At 37.5% G+C, this 25,680-nt stretch overlaps 2 protein-coding genes across 2 annotated transcripts; one reads left to right on the plus strand and one right to left on the minus strand.

The window, feature by feature from the left end:
• Positions 1-237: 237 nt before the first annotated feature.
• Positions 238-2,231, minus strand: LOC138902975 (uncharacterized protein YGR130C-like). Its single transcript, XM_070190882.1, has 3 exons — positions 2,201-2,231; positions 1,175-1,917; positions 238-972 (listed from the first exon to the last, which is right to left on the minus strand). The coding sequence occupies exons 1-3, from the start codon at positions 2,229-2,231 to the stop codon at positions 238-240; spliced, it is 1,509 nt and encodes a 502-aa protein (XP_070046983.1).
• A 1,893-nt stretch (positions 2,232-4,124) lies between these two features.
• LOC104086241 (ATP synthase delta chain, chloroplastic) lies at positions 4,125-5,149 on the plus strand. Its single transcript, XM_009590459.4, has one exon. The coding sequence runs from the start codon at positions 4,270-4,272 to the stop codon at positions 5,014-5,016; it is 747 nt and encodes a 248-aa protein (XP_009588754.1). The 5' UTR covers positions 4,125-4,269; the 3' UTR covers positions 5,017-5,149.
• The last annotated feature ends 20,531 nt before the right edge of the window (positions 5,150-25,680 follow it).

A 25,680-nucleotide genomic window follows, 5' to 3' on the forward strand; every position in this document is an offset into this window, starting at 1 on the left:
TCTAAAAGCTACCCTCGGCAAATTATAAACCTAAACTACTTTGGGAAAAAGTTTTCGGTAACACCGAATCCCTACGATGCCTTAAAATAAAATAATGTTAAAGGTAAGGTTTGTTCGAACCTTCGAACATAACCTAACTATTTTGTGCTAAGGCATTTTGATCTTTGCGAATACAAATAAAAAAAGCAAAGGAAAAATTCAAAAGTTGTGAAAGGGAAAAAGCCTTATATATATATATCAAAAATTCTTTTTACAAGAGCTGAACAGTCCCGATACAAATTCTTTACAAAGGCCGATTTCAGCTAATAAATCAAAATCCCGAGCATGGACTCCCTCGAGGGCCTCCCTTCGGGATTGCCACTTTGCGTGCTTCACCATATTCCTCGCTTGGTCCTGAGTCACCTCGGCATCGGCCTTGTGCTGAGCCACCCTATCATCGGCCTCGGCCCTGACCACGACAACCTCTAACTTGGCCGCATCAAGATCATTGGCTAGATATTCTTGATCGGAGACAGCCGAGTTCAACTGAGACTGAAGCTCCTCGATCTTTTTGGCTTGTACCAAGGTTTTTTCCTTTGCAGCCCGAAACTGGACCTCGGTCGAAGCCAACTGTGCATGGGCAGTCTCTTTTTCCGAGGCCAGACGGTCCATATTTTTCTTCCATTCTTCGGCCTCAGCTTTCACCGTGTTCACCTCCACCCGGAGCTGCTCGATATGGTCAAGTTTCTTTTGAGCCTGCGGGTTCAGGTCGTTAGCCACTATGTCTGAATAATCATCACTAACTTCAAATGCTTGTCTTACCTGCTTGACTAGGTCGGCATGCTCCTTCCGAGCCGCTTCTAACTTGGCCTGGAGCTTCACACTAAGGAGCTTGTAAGCATCCCTCTTCTCAATAAGCTCCTGGGTCTCGGCCTCGTGTTGGTTTAACTCTTCCCGATATCGGAGAAAATTTTCATGATGAAGCACCGAGGCCTGCGAACACAAAGAAGAATGTTACGATTGTTTGTAACTTAATCTAAGTACATAATAAAAACACATTCGAAGTTACCCGATTCAATGCCTGTTGAGCTTCGTTGAAAAGACAGGGGGCCTCCACCTCGTCTATTTTGGCCTGATCCTCTTCGGTCACCAGGCATCAAAAATAGCTGGCAACCCTCATGGGGGCGGAGAGAACCCGGGCATCCTCCGGTATGGATATGATGATTGACCGCTTCCAGTCAAGATCTGCACTCGGGGCTGAGAACCGGTATACTAATTTCGGACTCAAAGAAGATCCGCAGGCTCCTGAAGGCGGCATCTTCTTTGGTAGCCGTAAGTCATCTAAACCGGTGACGTCCTCCAAGGCGGTAGAATTTAAGCCATCGAAGAAGTTGTTAAAGGAATCTGTCGCCCCTTGAGGCCCCTCATTTGGGCGTCCTTTCAGCATCTGGGCCTCATTTATCATAGAGTCGGTGAATGATGGTGATTCTGAAAGATCTATCACCCCGAGCGCATCCTTCGGGACATTTTCCTCAGCCCGAGGAGTACTGGCTGTGGTCTCCTTGTCGACCTCCCCAGCTCGGGGCAAAATGGCCTCGTCCTTCCCTAGTTCAGAGGCCTCGGCCACTGCCTTCTCATCGGCTACCCTGGTTTGAGGCAACTCGGTACCGCTTCTCACGCGGGTCATCAACTCGGAGGCTTCTTCTTCTACTTCGGACTCATCCCTCAGTCGATTGAGCGAATCTGTTGGGACCTCCCGGTCACTGGCACTTTCCTTGGATTTGCGCACCAGCCTCCTTTTTGATTTTTTCTTCTCGGAGTTCGGAGAACTCGGAGCCATTTTTCTCTTTTTCTCTTTATCTTGCCTCGGAACAGATGGTTCAAAGAGGATGTCTTCATTACCGAGCGGGGGCCTCATTTTGACATCTTTGGGAAGACCTACAAAGGAAGAAAAAGTGAGAACGAATACAGCTAAGAAAACTAAGTGTTGATTCGCTCAGTAGAGAAATCTCACCGTGAGCACGGGCCTCCCACCGGCCCTTCAAAAGTTCGCGCCACGTGCGCTCGGAATAGGGGTTTTGCGACACGATGCCCTCGACCCACTCCTTGAGTCGAGGAACTGCATCCGGCATCCGAGCAACAACTGCATCACAAAGAATCGATAAGAAGAAGTGCAAAAGAAAAATGATAAACAAAATCCTAAAGGCAAGGTTATACTTACGCTTCATGTTCCATTTCTCAGGAAATGGCATGTCCTCGGTCGAGATTAAGTCCGAGGTCTTCACTCGAACGAATCGGCCCAACCAGCCTCCGTCCCGATCCTCGTCGATGCTCGAGAATGAGGCCTTACTGGCCCATCAGGCAAGTTTTATTAGCCCCTCTCAATAGAGTCGGGGACTATACAGGCGCATCAGGTGGTCGATGGTGAAGGGACACCCCTCGAGTTTGCTCACGAAGAAGCGAAGGAGAATTACAATCCTCCAAAACGAAGGATGAATCTGCCCGAGAGTCACCTCATACCTTTTGCAAAAGGCTATAATAATTGGATCTAAAGGACCCGACGTGAAAGGGTAAGTGTAAAAACTTAAAAAAACCCTCCACGTGGGTGGTGATCGCTTCCTCAGGCGTAGGAACCACCACGTGCTTATCGACCTAGTTGCAGTCCTCCTTGACCTTGGCGAGGACACTGTCGGTGACCGAACATATGTATCTCGAGACCAGCTCGCACCGATCCGGTACCGAGGGGGTTTTCTCAACCTTGAAATCAGCTCTGGTTGGGCACTCCGTAGGGACGAACATATTTAGAGAGGGTTCCAGTGTCGGTTCCTCAGTAACAACGGGCAAAACGTTCTGAGATGGTCTAGAGGAAGAAGATATCGTCTGATACAGCTAGAACATAGTCAAATATGAGAATGGTTGCTTCGATAAGAAACTGCACTAATGTTAATTACCACGGAGTGAAACATAAGGGAGTAAAGGGCCTATTTTTATACTCAAAATTAAGTCCTTAATTCGGGCAATTTATTTACCAAAGTGAAGGGACATAATCAGTTGATTATTCTTCTGTCCTTGTCCAATTATAGACAATATGACAATTTAGTTCTTGGTTAGGTTATTCATTGTAGACTAGGCTCATAAAATAAGGTCATGTACACCAATAAATGTATTACCGAATACTTGACATTTTGCTGTAAGGATCAAATATTATTGTACTAAAATATAGTAGTAACATATTATAGTTTCGAACGAAGAATGAAAAGTGCCCTGTCCTAGCAAGCACCTACTCGTATCAAAAAGCGAGACTTTACTAAACAAGCAAGAAATACTCTTTCTATCTTATTAGTCAAGCGCTAACGAGCAAGAAAACGAATGCGCTAAGAAGTAACTTCGTGCTGGATGGAATGCCCTTAGCAGGTTTGGCTTGTATATATCCGTAGTTGGGATTTGTCGTTTCTTTGTGGTCGTAACAATCACTTCAAGCAGTGGAAAGAACAAAAGATGTGCTCCAAGTCCTTGGGTTGTTAAAGAATCCAACCACTCCAGAATGGATGGTACAAGTCCTCGAGCTTTTAATACTTATCTCGGTCACCCCTTCCATCCATAGAAGGTAAGTTCAAAGCCTAATTATTTCCCTTTCTACTTATTTACATCCTCACTCGATTTTTTTTATGGAATGATATGATCGGCTAGGCGTAGCCGCATATCAGCTACGTTACATTTTTTAAATTAAAATGTAAAACTTCTATCTATATCTATATTTATATTTTATTTTAATAATATTTATATTATTTTATAAAACTATACATTATATAACTTGGTATGCACATACCGAGAAATTAATACATTTATAAAAATCAACACATTAAATAAACACGATTTCATAATGGAAAGGAGTTCTATAATTTTGACAATAAAAATTAGTAATAGGATAAATAATTGGCGAGTGATAAAAAAAATACTACTACTACTAATGAACAAAAAATAATAATCGGAAATAACAAGTCCGACTCTAAAATTTCACAAATTAGTCCTTCCATTTAGCTCAAAAAGAAAGCAATGCTATCAAATGTGAAGTACACGTGTCAACTCCTTATCCCCATAGACCATCAGATAAGAGGCCATCCTTCACCGGTAATATATGATAATCTTATCCCTTCATCACCGTAGATTCTACTTCCCCCATAATCTCCACCGTCCATTCCCCTCCATAATCCCTTTTCTCATTTTCTCACTCTCAAATTCAGTACTCTCCTCTCTCTCTCTCTCTCTTCTAGCGCATAAACGAGATTAATGGCGGCACTACAACAAACTCCGATAACTTTCCAGTCCAGGTCACCGCCGCCGACTCAAATCATCAGCGGACCGACGGCAAAGCTCTCCTTTTCCGGCGGCCTCAAGCTCCCGAAACTAACCATCAAGCTCCGCTCTAATCGCACCTCCCGCCGAGGCGGTGGTGCTGCCGGAGCAAAAATGGTGGCTTCCGCTGCCGGAAGTTACGCGAACGCACTCGCCGACATAGCCAAGTCGAACGGAACCCTAGAACAAACCACCGCCGACCTCGAAAAAATCGAAAAAATCTTCGACGACGAAGCAGTGTTCAACTTCTTCGTGAGCCCTATTGTCGGCGAAGAGAAGAAACGCGAACTCGTGGACGAGATCGTTTCATCGTCGAGCATCCAGCCGCACGTGGCGAATTTCCTGAACATTTTAGTAGACATGAAGCGCGTGGAGCTAATCAAAGAAATTGTAAAGGAGTTCGAGAAAGTGTACAATACGCTTACGGACACGGAACTTGCTGTGGTCACTTCTGTTGTGAAATTGGAATCGCAGCATTTGGCTCAGATCGCGAAAGGTGTACAGCGATTGACAGGTTCGAAAAACGTGAGGATTAAAACGGTGATTGATGAATCGCTAGTAGCTGGATTTACAATAAGGTACGGAAATTCAGGATCAAAGTTGATTGATATGAGTGTCAAGAAACAACTTGAGGATATTGCTGCTCAACTTGAAATTGGGGATATTCAACTAGCTGTATAATTGTTCTGCTTTTAAAATTATATTTTTTTTCGGTGATTAATTTTGTAATCTAATTTGCTTCAAAGGCAAATGGAAGATACTGTATTGTTCTAAATTTTTGGATGAATATATATTAGTAGCTACTGTATGCAAATGCAAATTGGATGATAGGAGCTAGCGGTGTAAGTGTTCAAGATAAATGGCAAAATCAAACCAAACTAAAAAATGTATCTGTACTTTGATTTAACTAAGAATAAAAAAAATCTAAGAATATTTGGTTTGATTTGCTTGAACATATGAAAATTTGACGGAAACCAAACTAAATCAACAATATCTATATAAATTTTTAGTTTTTCTTTTTAGTTTAGTATTGTTTTTCTTATGTATGCGAGCTTAGGATTTTTGGCATGTGGTTTGGAACTTCTGTGTAATAATATCTAGAAATATTCATTATGCTTCTCTAATACTTCGTGTCTCAATTTATCTGATGTATTTGTATTTTTAGTTTACCTAAATACAATGATATTTTCTTATATTTATAAATAATAATTTGTTTAGTCACACAAATATTTATGACTTGTTTTAGACCACAAATTAAAAGTCTTTATTTGATTTAAAATTTCACGCAACTACAACCACACGATCAAAATTCAAAGGGAAATATGGCTGATAATAAAGCCGTTGAATAGAATATAGGGTCTATCATTTGGGAACTAGTCTACTAAAACTCAACTTCTAGTTCAATTTCATTTGAGAATACCAAGTTAACTCTTTGTCTCTTCAATTACTTTTGGCTTTTTTAGTTCCAATCCTGGGATTAGATTCACTAACTTAAAATATTATGAACCGTTTTTTCAACACTATGAAGTTTAGTATTTATTTGAAGTTTTTTCAAAAGTTTAGCTTGCAAACTTAATTTTGAGTTCTTTTTATTAAAAAAAAAAAATTCTTCGGGCTCTTTTTGCAAAGGGAAGTTAACTTGTAGAAGGATTTTCAGACCCAATCTTTCAAAATTTTCAAAAACTCAAAATAGAACATATGGTATTGTTTTGTTGTGACAATTTTAAAAATTCCATTATATGGAGAATGTTTAGGATATGGTACACTGATATATTTTGTTACTTGAAAAAATGAACTTAGAATATTCTAGTTGGGAATGAGTGCTGAAGCATGTCGTAACTTCAGAATAAGACAAGTTAGAAGGACTGCTAATGGTCGCAATGTATAGACTATAGAGCTATAATCAATTTTTTGTCATGTACAACCTAACCTACTGAAACTATTGGACGTACTGTATTCTTTTGTAAGTTGCACAGAGCTTACAAGTTGGAAAGCTCCAACTCCACATTTTCACTTTGTGGATCAAGATTATTGACTAATGGTGGGTCATGCCTTAACCCCTGCATCACTTTGCTGATTTATCATCGTGTAAATTGAAACAAAAGATCTGACTCCCTTTTTTATTCAAAAAAAAAAAAATTAAAAACATTATTTGGTTGTAAAGAGTTACCAGTTTTGGGCAGTTTTTGACGATAAATTTTTTGAAATTTCAAGTAGTTTAGACTATGTCACGACCTAAAGTCCACTAGTTACGATTGTCACACCTCCTTTTTCCCGAGGGATAGCGGGTAGATAATTTTTTTTCAATTTAAGTGACATTATTCGAAATGAGATTATTTATTTAATCAGAATCGCCATTTGAGATAATTATTATGGTGTTCCAAGTCACCAGTTTATTTTAAAATCCCAAATCGAGGAGATTGACTATATTTATGGTCTGCGAACACAGAAGATCGGGTAAGAAATTTTGTTAACCCGGGAGAAGGTGTGAGGCACTCCTGAGTTCCGTGATTTTAGCACGGTCGCTTAACAATTAATACTTGATCTAATTATCTAACTCATTACATGTTTTAAACCTATTGTGCATCTAACCTTTTGACCACTTTTAATTATTTGCTTAACCGCTTTTAGTATTTATGGAATTTATTTGAGCAAGCTACGATGTCGTACACTTGTCGTTTTGGTACACATTGCAAACCGCGTCACGTGAAACACACCCGCGATTTACAACATGTTAATTTTATTATTATTTGAAGTTATTGTCAAGTCGCGTGAAACGCGCACTTGAATTGGGGTTTACGTATCATGACTATGCCACGAGAACCATACCCATAGTCACGATGATTTATTATTAATCGCGCCTAAAGCAAGCTACGATGTTCGAATATTATTCAATTACTAATTTTGAGATTATTGTAAGGTCATGAGGTATGGATATTATTGTGGAGGAAATGAAGTAAATTAATTATGAAAAAGTTGGCTAGCTTGTGAATGTTTATTTATTTTTAGTCCTGGATAACAATTAGCCCATAAATACGTCGGGAAAGTACAATTAAAGTCTTACACCAATTATGGCCCAACCTAATCTCTTATAATTTTACTGCTAACCAATATTTGAAACTAGACTAAATTTATGGTATGAATAAATAGATACGGACATAACCAATTTAATCACTAACATAGGAGATCAAAATGAAACTAAAGCATGCTAAAATGGAAAGTCATTACTTCATTGAATAAACAAGAAAATTAACAAATTAATACATATTCATCAATAAGATTAACCATATGAACAACCAAAAAGGACAATAAACTAATCTTAACAAATACTCAACATGAGAACAAATTAATCTTAGCACACTCATATGCAAACTCGACCAAGTCATACTCAAAGTTAAATTAAAACAGAGTGACCCAGAACATTAATGAGAAAACAAAATAGAAAGAGAAGTGAACCTTTGTATTGATGATTGTGGATTTAAATTACACCACTCAATAATCGGATAACTCTCAACTGAATCCTTCGGACCGCGGAAAACTCGAGCGGAAAATCTCAACTTGCAACTTCAATCGACTTTGCAAAACCGACGATTTAGTGGCTATTTTTAGAGCTTTTTTTGAGGGGGGAGGGGGGTTAATGATGGCTCAAAAGTGATCAAGGGCTGGTGGCTTTAGGAAGATGAAGCTGCTGATTTTTTCGAAAGAAAGACGAAGAAAGAATGACACGAATAGAATTTTCCTTAGCGTACAAGAATCAAAAACATTTCTCTCCAAATCTCCCCTTTCCCCCATTTTTTTCTCCTTCTCTCCCCTTTTTTTTCTCCTCACATTTCTCTTCTATTTATAGAAAAATATTCTAAATTTTTTCAAATTTTGTTTTTATTTTATTATTTTTTAATTAAAAAGAATTCTCACTTCTCATTTTTCTTCCTTTTAAAAAAAAAAAATTTCTCACTTTCCTTTACTTTTATTTTTAAATTTCTCATTTTTTACTTTTATTATATTTAAAATTTCCACTTTTTTTTACTTTTCTTTTTTTATTTTTCACTTATTTTACTTTTCTTTTCTTTTTTTTAATTTTCACTCTCTTTTACTTTTTTTTTTTAAACAAATTCAGCTACATTTACTTTTATTTTTTAATTCCAACTTTTTTTTACTTTTCATTTTTTTAAATATTCACATTCTTTTACTTTTATTTTTTAAATTTTTCACTTTCTTTTACTTTTTATTAAATAATTTTCACCTACTTTTACTTTTACTTTTTAATTCCGTACTTTTAATTTCCTATTGTTTTATTTAAATCCAAAAATTTTAAAAAAATATATAAAACTTTCAGGTTTTAAATTTATTTTATTTCAAATAAAGATAAAAATAAAAATAAAAATAATATTAATAGTAATAATTGACCTTTTAAATTATCTTTAATTTTTACCCTATATATAAAAAATATTTCACAAGGCTAAAAAATATATATATATATATTATATTTTTAAAAATATTTACACTGTAGAAAGTGATAAAAATTGAAATATAGTCAAAAATTAGGTGCTCACAGCTGCCTCTCTTTGCTTGAAAACATGAAGAGTTTTCACGCAAAGACTAGGTGAGCCATGTGACTAATTTTTTACCAAACCGTTATTCAAAAGGAAAAAAAAATAAAAGATAGGGCGCAACCAAGTCATAGTTTTGGACAGCCCACATATCCCGGGTTATAGGGGAATCAGGTCGCGTATAGTTCAAGGAGAATGATTGAATGATGACTTGAAGAGTCAAGTGAGGTTCCGTCGAGGCTCTGGTCTGCGGTCCTACTATTATATCAAAATAAAAGGAGAAACTAAACAAACCTATCAGTTATGAGTTACGAGATTCCTATCTATGAGTCTTCTGAAACTTGATCTTGAGTCTTGACTGGTTCTTCATGTAGACTCTAATGTAAACCTTGATGCTTGGTAGTTGTAGGTGCTAGTTCATTGTTCTATAGCTTCTTCTAATCAAAACGGGACTCCAATGCTCGTAGCTTCAGTCATGTCTTGAGTATTCCACATCTTTTCAACTGCTTTTGCATTTTGGATTCACTTATCTTTTTCTTTTCTTTTATTCTGAATTGAGATTTCTTCTTTTGGTCATCTCGAACCCAGTGCCTCGAGGTAAAACCTACTCAGACACCAAAAGAAACAAACGAACAAAATTTTTCTGCCCCAGTTTGTACTAGAAAAATTTTGTGAGTTATTGTAACAAACTTCTAAACTACTTCTTTATTGAAAGTAATAAAAGGTTTGGGTGGTGTACCCCGAAAACATCATACTGATTCTTTTTTGGATGGTGTTCCTTTATTGTCAAAAGGATGTCTCAACTAAGGATTAGTGTACCTTATGTTGGGAAAATATGGCCAGGAAATGGTATACCCTATATTGGCGGGAGTAGAGACCCTATGTTGGGAAAATGTGGCCAAGGAATGGTATACCCTATATTGGCAATGATATCAGGGAGTGATGTACCGTGCATTTAAGATCAAATCAAATAGGGATTGGAGACCCTATGTCGGAAAAGAGACTAAGGAGTGGATACCCTATGTATAAAATAAAATCAACTAGGGAGTAGAGACCCTATGTTGGAAAGAAGACCAGGGAGTGGAGACCCTATGTCTAAAATAACATCAACAAGGGAGTGGAGACCCTATGTTGGAAAAGAGACTAGGAAGTGGAGACACTATGTCCAAAATAACATCAACTAGGGAGTGGAGACCCTATGTTGGAAAAGACACTAGAGAGTGGAGACCCTATATTGGAAAGAGTGACTAGAAAGTGGAGACCCTATGTCTAAAATAAAATTAACTAGGGAGTGAAGACCCTATGTTGGAAAAGGCGATTAGGGAGTGGAGACCCTATGTCTAAAATAAAATCAACTAGGGAGTGGAGACCCGATATTAGAAAAATGACTAGAAAGTGGAGGCCCTATGTCTAAAAATTATCAACTAGGGAGTGGAGCCTCTATGTTGGAAAAGAGACTAGGGAGTGGAGATCCTATGTCTAAAATAATCATCAACTAGGGAGTGGAGACCCTATATTGGAAAAGAGACTAGGGAGTGGAAATCCTATGTCTAAAATAAAATCAACTAGGGAGTGAAGACCCTATGTTGAAAAACACGCTAGGGAATGAAGACCCTATGTCTAAAATAAAATCAACTAGGTAATGGACACCCTATGTTGGAAAGGGCGACTAGGGAGTGGAGACCCTATGTCTAAAATAAAATCAACTAGGAAATGGAAATCCTATGTTGTAAAAACAAATCTAGGGAGTGGAGACCAAATGTCTAAAACTAAAAATCAACTAGGGAGTGGAGACCTTGTGTTGGAAACAATAACTAGGGAGTAGAGACCCTATGTCTAAAAATAAAAATCAACTAGGGATTGGTGACCCTATGTTGGAAAAGAGACTAGGGAGTGGAAACCCTATGTCTAAAATATCATCAATTAGGGAGTGTATACCCTATGTTGGAAAAGACGACTAGGGAGTGGAGACCCTATGTCTAAAATAAAATCAACTAGGGAGTGGAGACCCTATGTTGGAAAAGAGATTAGGGAATGGAGACCCTATGTCTAAAAATAAAATCAACTAGTGAGTGAAGACCTTATGTTGGAAAATAGACTAGGGAGCGGAGACCCTATGTCTAAAATAACATCAACTAGGGAGTGGAGACCCTATATTGGAAAGGAGACTAGGGAGTGGAGAACCTATGTCTAAAATAACATCAACTAGGGAGTGGAGACCCTATGTTGGAAAGGACACTAGGAAGTGGATACCCTATGTCTAAAATAACATCAACTAGGGAGTGGAGCCCCTATGTTGGAAAGGAGACTAGGGAGTGGAGACCCTATGTCTAAAATAACATCAACTAGGGAGTGGAGACCCTATGTTGGAAAGAAGAACATCAACTAGGGAGTTGAGACCCTATGTTTGAAAGGAGACTAGGGAGTGGAGACCCTATGTCTGAAATAAAATCAACTAGGTAATGGAAACCCTATGTTGAAAAAAAATCTAGGGAATGAAGACCCTATGTCTAAAAATAAAAATCAACTAGAGAGTGGAGACCCTATGGTGGAAAAGAATACTAAGGAGTGGAGACCCTATGTCTAAAAATAAAAATCAACTAGGGAGCGGAGACCCTATGTTGGAAAAAAGACTAGGGAGTGGAGACCCTATGTCTAAAATATCATTAACTAGGGAGTGAATACCCTATTGCCGGTGTATTGGGCGTTGCTTTGCTATGCGCCATTCATGGTGCTACCGTAGAAAATATTTTATTTGAAGACGGTGATGGTGCAAATACATTCCGTGCTTTTAACCCAACTCAAGCCATGTTGAAAAAGACGACTAGGGAGTGGAGACCCTATGTCTAAAATAAAATCAACTAGGGAGTGAAGACCCTATGTTGGAAAAGAGAGTAGGGAGTGGAGACCCTATGACTAAAAATAAAATCAACTAGGGAGTAGAGACCCTATGTTAGAAAGAAGACCAGGGAGTGGAGACCCTATGTCTAAAATAACATCAACAAGGGAGTGGAAACCCTATGTTGGAAAGAAGACTAGGGAGTGGATACCCTATGCCTAAAATAACATCAACTAGGGAGTTGAGACCCTATGTTGGAAATGAGACTAGGGAGTGGAGACCCTATGTCTAAAATAAAATCAACTAGGGAGTGGAGACCCTATGTTGGAAAATTGACTAGGGAATGGAGACCTTATATTGGAAAATCGACTAGGGAGTGGAGACCCTACGTCTAAAATAACATCAACTAGAGAGTGAAGACTCTATGTTTGAAAAGAGACTAGGGAGTGGAGACCCTATGTCCAAATTAACATCAACTAGGGAGTGGAGACCCTATGTTGGAAAGGGCGACTAGGGAATGGAAACCCTATGTCTATAATATCATTAACTAGGGAGTGGAGACCCTATGTTGGAAAAGAGACTAGGGAGTGGATACCCTATGTTTACAAAGATTTCAACTAGGGAGTGTAGACCCTATATTGGAAAATAGACTAGGGAGTGGAGACCCTATGTCTAAAAATAAAATTTAGCTAGTGAGTGGAGACCCTATGTTGGAAAAGCGACTAGGCAGTGGAGACCCTATATCTAAAATAACTTCAACTAGGGAGTGGAGACCATATGTTGGAAAAGATACTAGGGAGTGGAGACCCTATGTTAGAAAGGAGACCCTATGTCTAAAATAAAATCAATTAGGGAGTGGAGACCCTATGTTGGAAAAGAGATAGGGAGTAGAGACCCTATGTCTAAAATAACATTAACTAGGGAGTGGAGACCCTATGTTGGAAAAGAGACTAGGGAGTGAAAACCCTACGTCTAAAATAATATCAACTATAGAGTAGAGACTATATGTTGGAAAAGAGACTAGGGAGTAAAGACCCTATGTTAGAAAGGGCAACTAGGGAATGGGGACCCTATGTCTAAAATATCATCAACTAGGGAGTGGAGACCCTATGTCTAAACTATCAACTAGGGAGTGAAGACCCTATATTGGAAAAGTAGACTAGGGAGTGGAGACCCTATGTCTAAAATAATCATCAACTAGGGAGTGGAGACACTATGTCTAAAATAATCATCAACAATGGAGTGGAGACCCTATATTGGAAAAAGGAGACTAGGGAGTGGAGACCCTATGTCTAAAAAAAATATCAATTCGGGAGTGAAGGCCCTATGTTGGAAAAGATACTAGGGAATAGAGACCCTATGTCCAAAAACCATCAACTAGGGAGTGGAGACCCTATGTTGGAAAAGAGACTAGGGAATGGAGACCCTATGTCTAAAATAATCATCAACTAGGGAGTGGAGACCCTATGTTGGAAAAGCAGATTAGGGAGTGGAGACCCTATGTCTAAAAACATCAACTAGGGAGTTGAGACCCTATGTTGGAAAATAGACTAGGGAGTAGAGACCCTATGTCTAAAAACATCAACTAGGGAGTGGAGACCCTTTGTTGGAAAAGTATACTAGGGAGTGGACACCTTATACTACCATGATTTCCAATTTTCTTTCTTTTCTTTCTTTTCATCATATAGTTTTTTAATTTAAAAGAGAATGAGTAAAATGCGGGAAAGAATTTGGAGAAGACTTCCCTTTTTTGGAGTGGTTGTTGTTGCAGAGCTATTTCAGTCTCCGCGTGTTTTTTTTTTGGTTGCACCTACTTCTTGCAAGGTTGCTTTGGATTGCACCTGTTTCCTGTGGTTCAAACAAAGACCAATTTGCCAGTTTGAATTGGTGGTTGGTTTTGCGGCCTTGAGTGCTTCAGTCACTTGATCTCGACCCGTCTTCTTTGATGGTACTTTCAACTGCAACTGGTTGTTTCTGAACACCGACTTCATTTCTGGCCCCGGATAACCCTTGGCTTTTCTAAAACTTTACCATGATGGTTGATCGCGTAGGACTTAACCTTTTTCAGCTTCATTTTGCCATTGTAGACTTTTTACTTATTTCCTCTAAATTTAACTTCAGAGCGTTGGGGAACCTTTGGCTTTTCAAAATTTGCCAAGATGGTTAGCCACATGGAACTTAACCTTTTCAACTTTATTTTGCCTTTATGGGCATTTGAATTTTCTTTTCTTGTTTCAAGAGTCTTTGACTTCGAGGCATCGACCATCATTGCCAGTCGCAGTCGACTTGATGCCCTGACCAAGGCTGGGTGCCTTTTGCATATTAGTTTGTATCAAATGAGAACCTTGTAAATCAGTCTTACCATCCCTTATTTGTCTTAGTTTCGAAACAGAGTTAAACCGAAAGGGATTCAAAGAAAAATAAACAATGAAATGGACAATGAATTTAGATGAGAGACATCCCTTTCGGGGAAAGGAAAGGACTTATCTGGAGTACATGCGAACTTCAATGAACATGACATGCCTTTTCGACTGGATGCCTGACCCGCGTAAACCATCCAACTCTCAGAAATTCATCACAACTTTTGCCTCGCAACCGAGAAACATTGATATCTCTCATTTCTCTTCTCACCATCGCCTTATAGTGCTCTTTGCGAGTTTTCACTAACAAGACTCTCTCATTTTCAATTTCTCTGCTTACTATCGCCTTACGGTGCCCGCGAGGGTTTTCACCAATAAGACTCGCTCATTTCATTTCTCTCATTTGATTGTATCAGATCCCAGTGATTATATCCTCCAATTCTTGAACATTCCTGCCAATTGATCGAGAGGACTTGGAAAGGATTTGAGTGAAAAGAAATCGGATTGAAATACAACTTTGGAACTTTTCAAGCAAAACTATCGCCGAATCATGTGCCCCAGTTTCAACTTTTGAGAAAATGCGGATTTTTATTTTGGTGTGACTGAACCCCAGATGGAGGCTGCCTACGTATCCTTTCGGAATCAAGTCGAACGTAGTTCAAGGACCTTTGTTTTTTATTTTCTTTTCTTTTGCTTTTTCTTCTATTTTATTTTGTTTTCTCTTTTTTTTTCCTTTCCTTTTTCTTTTTTTCATTTTTCATTTCATATTCTTTTGTCTTTTATATATATATATATATATATATATATATATATAACATTTTCAGGTTCCAAAGAGGGTAATCAAAGAAAAGGTAACCGGCTCAAAGGGTTTGCAAAGGGTTTATAGTGTTTGGGTATCAAGAATGAAAGCCTTCGTCATCCCAATCGGAGAGCATTAAAGTTCCGTAAAAGGGTCAAACATAATACCTTTTGATCGCGTCTGCATTGACAGTTGTCTCGGGGTCATTTCCTTCGATTCTTCCCAGGTACAATGCTCCCTTTTGCAGTACTCTCGTTACAATGTATGGACCTTTCCAATTTGGAGCCAATTTTCCTCTAGCTTCTTCATGATGTGGGATGATACGTCTCAGAATGAGTTGTCCTTTTTCAAATTTCTTGGGCCGCACTTTCTTACTGTAAACACGAGCCATTCTTTGTTGGTACAACTGCCTGTGGCAAACTACGAAATTCAAATCGGTTTTTGACCCAATCTTTATCCTCAATCTCGGCTTCAACAATGATCCAAAGAGAGAGAATCTCAACTTCGTTCTAACTTTCTATTTATTTTCTTACAAGCCTTGCCTTCAAAACATTCTGCTTCTTGATTCATTATTTCAAGGTCTCACAACATTTTAGAATCTGGCATGAAGTACGCAAGCATGTCATGTTATTAAAATTTGCATTAACAGAACTGAAAAGAGAACAAGAAAAAGTGACAAAATTAAGAAAGGAGACATTTTTGGACAATGAAATATTAATTTCATTTGATTTTCTTTTTGATTTTTTTTGAATTTTAAAGATATAAGGATTTACATCGGAAAGTAAGAAAATAAAGTAAAACATCCGGATCAAACCCTGAGATAATCCGGACACAGAAAGGTTAGCAAGACTGGCTACCGAAACTCCTGTCTCATTGGGAACTTTCAGGCTTGGCGACTGTTTTTTGGCTTTTCTTCTGCCTCGGCAATGGCTGCAATGCCTTCAGTGCCGGATCAAATTCCTCATCTTCACAAATCATTCCAACTACTGGCCCATTGGTGTAAGTAGGCAGAGGATTGTTCATCATATTAGAGGCCTCTTCATCCCTAAGAACTATTGCCTTGATCTCAATGAGGTCTTCCACTAGTCTTTTAAGAGTCCAACAATCTTCAATATCATGTCTCACTGCTCCAGAGTGGTATTCACATTTAGCATCAGCTCGGTGCAAGGGGGACTCAGGGTTTGGTCGGTTCGGGGCCACTGGCTGTAGCAGACCTAGACTGACTAACTTTTGGAACAAGCTAGAGTATGATTCACCAATAGAGTTGAACTGGTTTCTTTTGGGAGGATCTCTTGGGCGAGGATTGTATTGGGGAACATTTTGTTGGGGATTATATGGAGCTTGGTAGGGACGGGCATTTCTAGGAGGTGGAGCTTGATTTGTGTATAATGTTGTGGCTCATGTAAGGTTGTGCGTTCATCACCGCATAGGGAGGCGGTGCAACGGCCTGTGATGTGGCCTTAAAGGCAGCATAACTCAAGATTCGACCCATTTTTTAAACCATTTTCGATCATCTCCCCAATTTTGATAGCCTCAGCGAATGGATTACCATATCGGACATCATGTTCTGGATGTAGTCCGTCTCTTGGGCCTGTAGGAAGACCGTAGTCATTTCTATTTCGTCCATTGGAGGCTTTACCCTGGCAGCTTGCTCACGCCATTTGACATAAAATTCACCGAAACTTTCCGCGGTTTTCTTTTCAAACTGGACACAGGGTTCTCTTTTTGGATATTTCACTCGTGTTTTTCTTTTTTTTTTTTCGCTCTTTGTTTTGTTTGTTATTTTTTTGTCACTCTTTTATTTTTATTTTTTTTCTATTTGTTTTTCACTTAGTTTATTTAATGGCTATGATCGAATCCAATAAATATTGCCTACGTATCATGACGCCGCATGAATTAGATCTTGCGTAGTTCGGGAATACCAGAAATAAAGTAAATAAGCTAACTTTTTTTCTAATTTATTCATCAATCTGTTTTTTTTTTTTTGAAAATCATACCACAAAAGCTCCTTACAAGGAAAATATTTTGGATTTAGAATTTTGTCTCTTTTTTAATTCAAAATTTTTGAAAGAAAGACTTCTAAACAAGAAAGAAAATAGTTTTGGATTTTTATTTTTTTATTTTTTTATTTTTTGATAAATTTTAAAAGAAAGAAAATATTTTTTTTTGAATTTTGATTTATTTTTATTTATTTATTGGGAGAAAGACTTCTAAAAAAATAACATATTTTTGGATTTTGATTTGATTTTGTTTTTCAAATGAGACACTTCTAAAAAGAAAGAAAATATTATTTTGGCTTTAAAATATTTTTCTTTTATTTGGAATTTTCGAAGGAAAGACTTCTAAAGAAGGAATTAAAGGAAATATTTTGAATTTTTAAAATTTGGGGCCGGAACCGATAAGGTTTGCCTACGTATCTCACATCCGGTGAGAATCAGACCCGCGTAGTTCGGTAAGTTTTGACGCACGGGAAAATATGACTTATTTTGAAATGACTTTTCTCTTATTTTGTTTTTCAATATTTCGGCAGAGTTTCAGGATATTTTGAATATCGGGATTTTCATAACCGGGTGTGGGTGTTTTTCTCTCCTACCTCACTCTTGTTTTTTCTTGATTTTCTTATTCTAGAAGCCGATCAACATGCAAGCCGAAACAAATAAATGTACAAGTAGCACGTAAAATGCATCAGGATGGTCTTTTAAATTAGGTACACATATCCTAGATGGACCCACCCCCTATGTTAAGTCCCTAAAGTCAAATGCACGTGATGCAAACAAACGTACCTACTAGGGATCCGACATGAGGCTATGTCATTCTAAGTTTAAAACCTGGGTGTATTATTCTAGACCTGGCTTACCCAATCGGACAACTCGAGCCGGGGAGGGGGAGGGGGGGGGGAGGAGGGAGGGAACATACCGATAACCAAAAGGCCATCCGGCTTTGTAACTGATCCGATCCTCGTTTTAAATTGGGTATGACACTAACAGAAAAGAAGTCACGCCGACGTGCACTACCTAGAAGATTTAGAAAACTCAGAGAGAATAAGGGTTTCACAATATTTTTATATACAATTCAAACAATATCAAAGCGGTAAAAATTGACATTTAGCACATTAAGCTCAAATACATAAAAAATCAGATAATAAAAAAAATAAGTATAACAATTATTCTAAGCTCGAATTCTGAACCCTGAACCAAAGATTCTGGGTTCGTACCCTCAGCAGAGTCGCCAGAGCTGTCACGCCTCCTTTTTCCCGAGGGATAAGGGGTAGGGGAGTTTTTCCAATTTAAGTGGCATTATTCAAAATGGGATTATTTATTTAATCAGAGTTCGCTACTTGAGATAATTATTATGGTGTCCCAAGTCACTAGTTTATTTTAAAATCCCAGATCGAAAAAATTGACTCTATTTATAGTTCGCGAATACAGAATATCGGGTAAGGAATTCTGTTAACCCGGAAGAAGGTATGAGGCACTCCCGAGTTCCGTGATTTTAGCACGGTCGCTTAACAATTAATACTTGGCCTAATTATCTAACTTATTACATATTTTAAACCTATTGTGCATTTTACCAAATCTCACTCTCCAAATCTCTCTCTCAATTCTCTCCTCTCTATTTTTTTTCCTTCTCCCCCTTTTTTTCTCCTCACATTTCTCTTCTATTTATAGAAAAATATTCGGAATTTTTTTAGATTTTATTTTTATTATATTTTAATTAAAAAGAATTCCCACTTCCCATTTTTCTTTCTTTTTAAAAAAAAAATAATAATTCCTCACTTTCCTTTACTTTTATTTTTTTATTTCTCACTTTTTTACTTTTAGTATATTTAAATTCCCACTTTTTTTCCTTTTTATTTTTATTTTTCACTTATTTTACTTTTTTTTTAATTTTCACTCTCTTTTACTTTTTTTTATAAATAAATTTCAGCTACATTTACTTTTATTTTTTAATTCCAACTTTCTTTTACTTTTAATTATTTTAAATTTTTACAATCTTTTACTTTTATTTTGTTTTTAATTTTCCACTTTCTTCTACTTTTTATTAAATAATTTCCGCCTACTTTTACTTTTACTTTTTAATTCCATACTTCTACTTTTCCTATATTTTTATTCAAATCCGAAAATTTTAAAAAATATTTAATTTTTTTTTCGGTTTTTAATTTATTATATTTAAAATAAAGATAAAAAAATATTAATAGTAATAATTGACCTTTTAAATTATTTTTAATTTTTACCCTATATATAAAAAAAATTCACAAAGCTAATAAAATATATATTAAATTTCTAAAAATATTTACACAGTAGAAGGTGATAAAAATTCAAATATAGTCAAAAATTAGTTGATCACAATGATGGCACCTAACCCAACCCGTTAGGTCAGCCAATTGACAGTTAACACAATTCTAATAAAATAAAGAGGATTAAAATGCTACATCTGGATTTCCATACAATATTCCAAGGACTTGTAGTACAAGTCATGAGCTACTAAGACTGAATTATTGCAAAAACTGATATGAAATGGATACAACTTTTGTTCGAAATGTACATAAACATGATTCAATTTTAAAACTACCCAGGGACAAGTGGTAGCCACGCCTGGAGGTCATGAATATCTTCAGAATCGACTCCCATCATCCACCGTAGCTCTACTCCAAGATCTGCACGCAAGGTGTAGAAGTGTAGTATGAGTACAACCGACCCCATGTACTCAGTAAGTATCTTGACTAACCTCGATGAAGTAGTGACAATGCTTTTTAGTTAAAAGATACTCACTGACAAAACATGTACAGTAAACTAGCAATAGAACAATACTACAATATAACAGAAAAGAGTACACGAAACGAATATGCGAAGCAATAAATGAGTACTAGAAGAGATCACAATTTAATATTTCCCAATATCTCGACCAATCCTTTCCTTAGAGAGATAACCAATAAACCACGAGAGTAAATTCATAACTTTCATAGTGTGAGAAATGTACTCAAGGTATCAAGTCAATGGCACGATAACACCCTTCGTGCATTTATCTCATCCTCACCAAATATACGTATAACAGTACCAACCGGGTAAAAGAAATGCCAATAACAATAATGAGAAAGTGAAAAATACACAGGTAGCAATAAGGAACAAGGCAGTACATATGTGCAATGGTAACAGACTAGGTAGAAGGCATATAAATAATGACAGCAATTAGGAAAGAAGAATATAAATTTCACTAACTAGCATGGTAGAAGGCCTAGGTGTAGATATAACAAACAAGAGGGAAAGCATGATCTTTATGAGATAACAACTAGAAGACATGAATAATTAACATGATAGAAAGCTTATACGAAAGTGCAACAAATGAGAAACGACATGGATGTAGATATAACAACAAGAAGGAAAACATGATATTTGCAAATTAAAAAAATAGAAGGTACGGGCAACACAACAACAATTGAGATATAGAATAAGACAGAACAACAATGACAAGTCACATAGAAAATATATATACAACAGTAACAGCTCAAGGTAAAGGCATGAACCTATACACAAGGAAAAGATATCACAACGTAATGCATGTCCCCCGTCCTCGTCTGCACGGAAACACCCTTCATGCCATGAACCCATGATAATATAAATAAAATGGCACGGCATCACCCTTTGTGCTTTTACACTCATCCTCACATGTTAATGTAAATGAGAGCATGATAACATAAATAAAACGGAACGACATCACCCTTCGTGTTGTTACTCTCATCCTCACATGATAATGTAAATAAAATGGCACGGTATCACTCTTCATGCTTTAAACTCTTCCTCAGATGATAATATATATGTAATGGCACGGCATCACCCTTCGTGCTTTACGTTAAGCATATGTATGCCAATGACAAGCAAGGTAGGAAGCATGAATAACATCAAGGAGAGTGTTTAAGCGAATATTCCAAATGAACATCAATCACAACTTTCAAGACAATAACAATTCAATATACCTCAAGTACTTTATTATTCATGTATTTCGGCAAGTCTCAAAAATGATCTTTAACTCAATTATAGAATCCAATATCTCAAGAATAACGGTCGCAGCAATGTATTAATGATTAAACATAGTGATGACCGAATTTAACACATCAATGGTTTCACAAATATTCGTCAAATTTTAATCATGTTATAATAAGCTAAATCTCGATTTCTAACATTTAATTTTATATTCTTAGTAATCTAGAAGTCAAGTAAGATATGAAACAAGAAGGTCACATAATTCTACAAGGCACAACTAATCATATAATTTACCCCCCGAGTATGATTAACCCTGGCACATGCATATACACTCGTCACCTCTTATATGTATCACCCCTGCATATAGAAAAAAATGGCAATTAGTCGGTAAAATTCCCTCGACAAAGTTAGGCAAAACACTTATCACGCCCCGAACCTGGGCCTAGACGTAACAATGCACTCGTCGTCTGACTATATGCGACCGAGCGAACAAACTGGCTGGCTGAATCAACATGTGATATCATAACATACTAAATGCGGAAGATAAACTAACACATGCTGATATATTGAAAGTCTGGATGATATAAATCAAAGTGCGGAAATACTAATACAATTCTGAAACATATTTGTAACCAACATAGCTTAACATAAAAAGCCCGCGACTCTGTCTAACTGTTACTCTAGTCTATGAAGCCTCTAATGAAGTACTGAAAACACTGACTGTCTGGAAATACTGAAAACTGTAAGGTAATGATAATGCCCCAAAAGAACTGGGGATCACCTAATAGCTGGTACGAGAATCCTAGCGCTCTGAATCGTCAACCTGTAAATCATTACCTGCATCGTGAGATGCGGGCCCCTAAAAAAATGGACGTTAGTACATTTGAATTGCACTGGTATGCAAAGCAACTGAAAGAAAGAATTATAAATATTGAAACTGAAATTAAGATGATAAGTGTGAATTGATAATTGATAATATTGAAAGTGAAACTGAAATGATAACTAATAACTGATAACTGAACTGAACAAAGGAAGTAAGGATATGAATACTCCCTCTTCTAAATGATGAACAACCTGTTTATCTGATTAAACTACGGCCTCGAGCCCAATATATATCTGCACAAGCTACGGCCTCAGGCCCAAGCCCAAAAATGCATAAAGCATTAACTATGGCCTCAGGCCCAAACTTGCATAAAGTATAAACTATGTCCTCAGGCCCAAATATGTATAAAGCATATAACCTATGGCCTCAGGCCCAAATACAGGTGTTCAACATTCATGGATTTATATTCAGGAACTGAGAATCATACTGCAATATGTGATGCTGAAATACTGAATCATATTGAGTTACATGATACTGGAATACTGAATAGCACTAGACTGAGACATGTATTCTTGAACTGATTATGAAAACTGAAACTTCAATTGTTTATGACATGTTGAGAAATCTAGACTGAGACTCATGGGCATCAAACCAAGTCTATATTGATTATGCACTGAGCTCACAACGTTCAAAATGAAAGTCATGAATGAGTTATGAAGCTATATAATAGAAGTTCTGCAACTTGCTTAACTATATTTCTGGGGCAATTAGTAATGTCGTAGAAGAAACGTAGTGTAGAGAGAATCATTAACATTCCCAAACATAGAGAGTTAGCCTCACATACCTTAACTTCCTACTCTTGAGCATAATACAACATTCGCCAACCCTTTCAACTTTAATCTATATCAATACAAGTCAAAAGGGATACCATATTAGCAATAATACTCATGTTTTGGTCATATAGGCATTTTATCAAACACTTGGTATAAAGCTTCATAGCCCTCATTAATGGTATTTTTACACCCAACAACCCATTCTCTTGCTCCTAGATAAATTCTAAAACCTCAAATTGTTATAATCAATATCATTGTTCATCACCCATAAGATAAACAACACCGTTAATCAATAATCAACAATGAACAACCCAAACCTGTAACCGTTGATGATTTTCTATCAAATCCATCAACTCCTATCTCATGAACATAGAGTCTATAATCATTAATCCAATGGTATAATCAACTAGAGGGTGAAGACATTACCTTTTTGAAGTTCAATCCTCTTGAATTCGAGTTATAGGGTTTTTTCTCCCAACAATGATGCCCCAATAGAATATTTAATGATTTGGAAGGTTTACCCATATTAATAAGGTGTCAGAGAATTGAAATCAACCTAAAATCATCATTAGAACTTACCTTGGATGGTGGAGGGACCTTTGAGGAGTTAGGTTCTTGAGAGATTCCCTTTCTAGAGCAAGTTTTTGTGTTTTGGGTTGTGGGGGACGAAGTAGGGCTTTAAAAATGACCCCCGGGTGTGCCCCCATGCACATGAAGGCCTGGCCGCGCACCTGAACGCGCAAAATGGCAGTAGCACTGCCACAAGTGCACGGCCGTGCACGTGACCATCTAGGCGCGCAACTGGTCGCGCATATTGCGCACTGCTCTGTAAAACACACATAACCTTTTGCATAGAGATCCGTTCGGGCTCCACAATATATCGTTGGAAATCTATTTCAAAGGGATATAACTTTCGTGTTTTGCAGTTTCCCATATTCCCAACGAAAGTTTACGCAATCCTTCTAGAAGACAGACCTTCCATAAACCGAGTTGATTTTATCGAATCTTATGTACCTCACTCTCCGTCTTGATTTCAAAATAACTATTTTCAACCATACTCATCCCGCTAGGACTTCATATGTCTAAAATATCAAATTAATACCCATTTAGCATATTCGCACCTAGTCCAAATGTACCGGGTGTTACAACACGTACCTCAAACAAGCCAAATCGATACAGTAGAAGCGCCATCCAGCTCAAATCATCTTCCGAGCGGCTCGAAACTAGCCAAAAGAAACTCAAAATAATCAAATAATGCCATAGGAAGCAAACTCAATCGATAAAGGTAGAATCTTTACACATTTACTCAAAGTCAACCAAAAAGTCAAATCCGGGCTCGTACCTCGTAACCCGACAAAACTCAAAAAATCCGACAACCCATTCAAGTACGAGTCCAACCATACTAATTTCACTCAAATCCGACTCCGAATCGTTGTTCAAAACTCGAAAATTCATTTAATGAAATTATAGACAATTCTTCCAATTTCTCTTTCAAAATCAATGGCCAAACACCTAAAACGAATATTAATGCATGAAACATAATCACAAGCAATTCAAGAATGTTTACCCCAATACATGTGGTGAAATTCCTCTCCAAAGTCGCCAAATCGAGCTTCAAAATCCCAAAGATGCGATAAAGAACCAAGACCTCGAAATATAGGTTCTGCCCAGGCGTGTTCGCATTTGCGAAAAAATTCCCGCTTCTGCGGCATCGCCTTTGCGACCAACATTGAGCTTCTACTAAACAAATCACTGGATATCGCCATCGCACCTGCGCAAGACATCTCGCTTCTACGTACACGCAGGTGTGACCACAACTTCTTCTCTTGCACTGCATTTTTGCTTCTGTGACCTATTCGCCCTTTCGCATCTGTGATAGCTCCAAACACAAACCATTTTCGCAAGTGTGATAACAATTCCGCTTTTGCGACCACCGCACGTGCGCAATACCACTCGCAGGTGCGCAACACCAGAACCAACAACCTCAACCAATTGCAACATGAGACTAAATGATCTTAACCTCGTCCGAAACTTATCCGAGCCACTCGGGACCCCGTCCGAATATACCAACAAGTCCCGTACATAACACAGACATACTCGAGGCCTCAAATCACACATAACAATATCGAAATGATGAATCACACCTAAAATCAAACTTGATGAACTTTAAATCTCTTCAACTTTCAAAACTCGTGCCGATCCATATCAAATTAACTCGAAACGAGCTCAAATTTTGCACGAAGTCCCAAATGACATAACGAAGCTATTGAAATTTCTAGGACCACAATTCAAACCCGATATCATCAAAGTCAACTCTCGGTCAAAATATGAACATTTTAAATTTTCAAATTTTTAACTTTTGCCAATTAGTGCCAAAACCTTCTAGAATTATTCAAATGCAAATCCGGGCATATGCCCGAGTCCAAAATCACCATTCCGACCTAAGGGAACCATCACAACTCCATTCTAGGGTCAAATACTAAAAGTCAAACTTGGTCAACTCTTCCACTTAAAGCTCCAAACATGAAATTCATTCCTCCAAACTAATCCCAAAACACGTGCAAACCAACATCGACGATACACACAAGTCATAATACAATATACAAGGCAAATCAAGACACCAAATGTCACGATCCTAATTTTCCTCTGTAGGATATCGTGATAGCACCTAGTCTCTAAGATCAGTTAACCTAACACTTACTGAATTAATAGAAGAATTCAACCATCAACTGATAAATATGAAATAAAATTCTTTATACACAACTTACAATCCCAAAACTGGTAGTACAAGGTATAATCTCTACTAAGTTGCTAGAAAATCCCTAGATACAACTGTTCAAAATAGAATTAAACAGTACAAGTACAATTTCAGAAAGTGACTCTGAGGCCTGTGAACGCGACGACAGGTTTACCTTGATTCTCCATAACAATGCTCGACCAGCTAGATAATAATAAACAATAACCGAGGCATCGCAGATCTGGACAAAAATATGCAAAAATGTAGTATGAGTACACCACAATGGTACCTAGTAAGTATCAAGACTAACCTCGATGGAGTAGTAACGAGGGACAGGCAAGACACCCATTGGACTAAACACCTGAACAAGTATAAATGTAGAACTAACAGGGAACAATATCAATATAAAGCTAGGCATGATGT

Source organism: Nicotiana tomentosiformis, chromosome 12, assembly GCF_000390325.3.
Source record: "Nicotiana tomentosiformis chromosome 12, ASM39032v3, whole genome shotgun sequence".
NCBI classification, from domain to species: domain Eukaryota; kingdom Viridiplantae; phylum Streptophyta; class Magnoliopsida; order Solanales; family Solanaceae; genus Nicotiana; species Nicotiana tomentosiformis.

Bases quoted from the DNA above. Each gene is read 5' to 3' on its own strand.
- LOC104086241 (XM_009590459.4), top strand. From the start codon at position 4,270: ATGGCGGCACTACAACAAACTCCGATAACTTTCCAGTCCAGGTCACCG.
- LOC138902975 (XM_070190882.1), bottom strand. From the start codon at position 2,231: ATGCCATTTCCTGAGAAATGGAACATGAAGC. The intron at 1,918-2,200 runs GTAAGTATAACC...CTTCCTTTGTAG, and splicing joins TGAGAAATGGAACATGAAGC to GTCTTCCCAAAGATGTCAAA. The intron at 973-1,174 runs GTTCTCTCCGCC...TTGTGTTCGCAG, and splicing joins CCATACCGGAGGATGCCCGG to GCCTCGGTGCTTCATCATGA.